This window comes from Galeopterus variegatus, unplaced genomic scaffold, assembly GCF_000696425.1.
Source record: "Galeopterus variegatus unplaced genomic scaffold, G_variegatus-3.0.2 Scaffold4981, whole genome shotgun sequence".
Taxonomy (NCBI): domain Eukaryota; kingdom Metazoa; phylum Chordata; class Mammalia; order Dermoptera; family Cynocephalidae; genus Galeopterus; species Galeopterus variegatus.
In genome coordinates this window covers 97239-98996 of record NW_007731092.1, presented here as the reverse complement: position 1 = coordinate 98996, position 1758 = coordinate 97239, and the positions used below count along the sequence as shown (strand labels likewise).

At 37.1% G+C, this 1758-nt stretch overlaps 1 protein-coding gene across 1 annotated transcript in view; it reads left to right on the top strand.

The window, feature by feature from the left end:
- Positions 1-1758, top strand: part of NOC3L (nucleolar complex associated 3 homolog (S. cerevisiae)) — a 36465-nt gene that overhangs the window by 14132 nt on the left and 20575 nt on the right. The window contains 1 exon segment of the mRNA XM_008588708.1: positions 1198-1373. Coding sequence (XP_008586930.1) covers positions 1198-1373 — 176 coding nt within the window.

Genomic DNA, 1758 nt, shown 5'->3' with positions numbered 1-1758 from the left:
TTTTTTTTTAATGCTCAAATGAGGATAATTAGTATAGTCAACATTATACAATGTAATTGGTTTTCGTGGCCTTTTACCAGTTCCTATCTTACCCTTCCTCCACCTTTCCCACCTCTGGTAACTTCAGCTCTGTTCTCTCCTTTTGAAAGTTCAGCGTATTATTGTGATTGTTGTATCTTTTGCTTTCTTATATTTTAAAATTAAAAATGGGCTAATACTGTGAAAACTGTTCTAGAATTCTTTTTATTTTCATTTTATATATTGTGAATTTATGTACTGGGCTGTCTTGTTCTTTCCAATGTCTGCCATAGTATTACATTATATGCATCTATAGCACCTGCTTGATGGACNAAAAAAAAATTATTTGAACATAAGTTTAGTGCCATGGTTCTCAGTAGGAATCAATTTGGCTCTCCAGAGAACATTAGTCAATGTCTGCAGATGTTTTTGATTGTCACAACTGTATTGATAGGGGATGGCATCTAGTGGGTAAAGGCCAGGGAGGCATTTAAACTTCCTGCAATGCACAGGACAGCCCCCTGCCATGACAAAGAATTAACTGGCCCAAATGTCAGTAGTACTGAGTTTGGGAAACACTGGTTTAGTGTAACATTTTGTTTTTCAGATATCCGAAATGTGTTGTGAGGCAGTAAAGAAACTCTTTAAACAAGATAAATTAGGCCAAGCTTCTCTTGGTGTAATTAAAGTGATTTCTGGTTTTGTGAAAGGCAGAAATTACGAGGTTAGGCCAGAGGTAAGCCTTTCTTTTCTTACTTTGCATTTTATGTGTTTTTAAATTACAAAGTTAATTTTAAGTTGTTATGAAGAACTTCTTTATAGAAGTGTATAAAGTAAAAGTACTCAAACTTCTTAAATGTAAGCACTGTTAACAATGTAGTATGTATTTTCTATGTAGTATGTATTTTCTAGATGTTTTTCTATGCAGATACAGACATACATGCTTGCTTATTTAAAAAAAATTTTTTTTTNGCTCAGTTGCCATCCACATATGTCTAGTAGCTTCCATATTAGATCATGTAGACCTTTTCTGAGTGGATTGAACCATCATGAAGTCTCCTTTTTTTATCTAGGTTTTTTTTTTTTTTATTGTGGTAAGATATACATTTATTGTTAAAGAAATCTAATAGTTCAAGTTTTGACTTGTGAAAAAAGTAACTACAGTTATCTTTCGATTAGACTGGAAGCAAAGAAAGCTGAAGAAAAGTAATGTAGTTTCCTTAAAGGCATACAAAGGACTGGCAGAAGTGGCTGTGAAGAGCCTGTGTGAACTGTTGGTGGCACTACCTCATTTTAACTTCCACAACAACATCATTGTATTGATTGTCCCTCTCATGAATGACATGTCAAAATCGGTGGGTTGCTCTAAATGGTTATTGCCTATTGTCTAAATGGTTATAAAGAATTATAGACCATGTGATTTTTTTTTCCCCACAGAAGTCTTTTGGAGCTATTATTTATTAATAAAATAGTGTCATTTATTAAAGATTGTCTCTTTAAAAAAATTATTTGAGAGCCGGCCCGGTGGCGCACTGGAGAGTGCGCCGCTTGGGAGCGCGGCGGCGCTCCCGCTGAGGGTTCGGATCCCATGTGGAGACCGGTTCCCGCTCACTGGCTGAGCGCGGAGCGGGCGCAACACCGAGGGTTGCGATCCCATTGCCGGTCCCCGGTACGGGCGCGACACCAAGGGTTGCGATCCCGTTACCGGTCAGTAAAAAAAAGACAAAAAGGAAAAAAAAA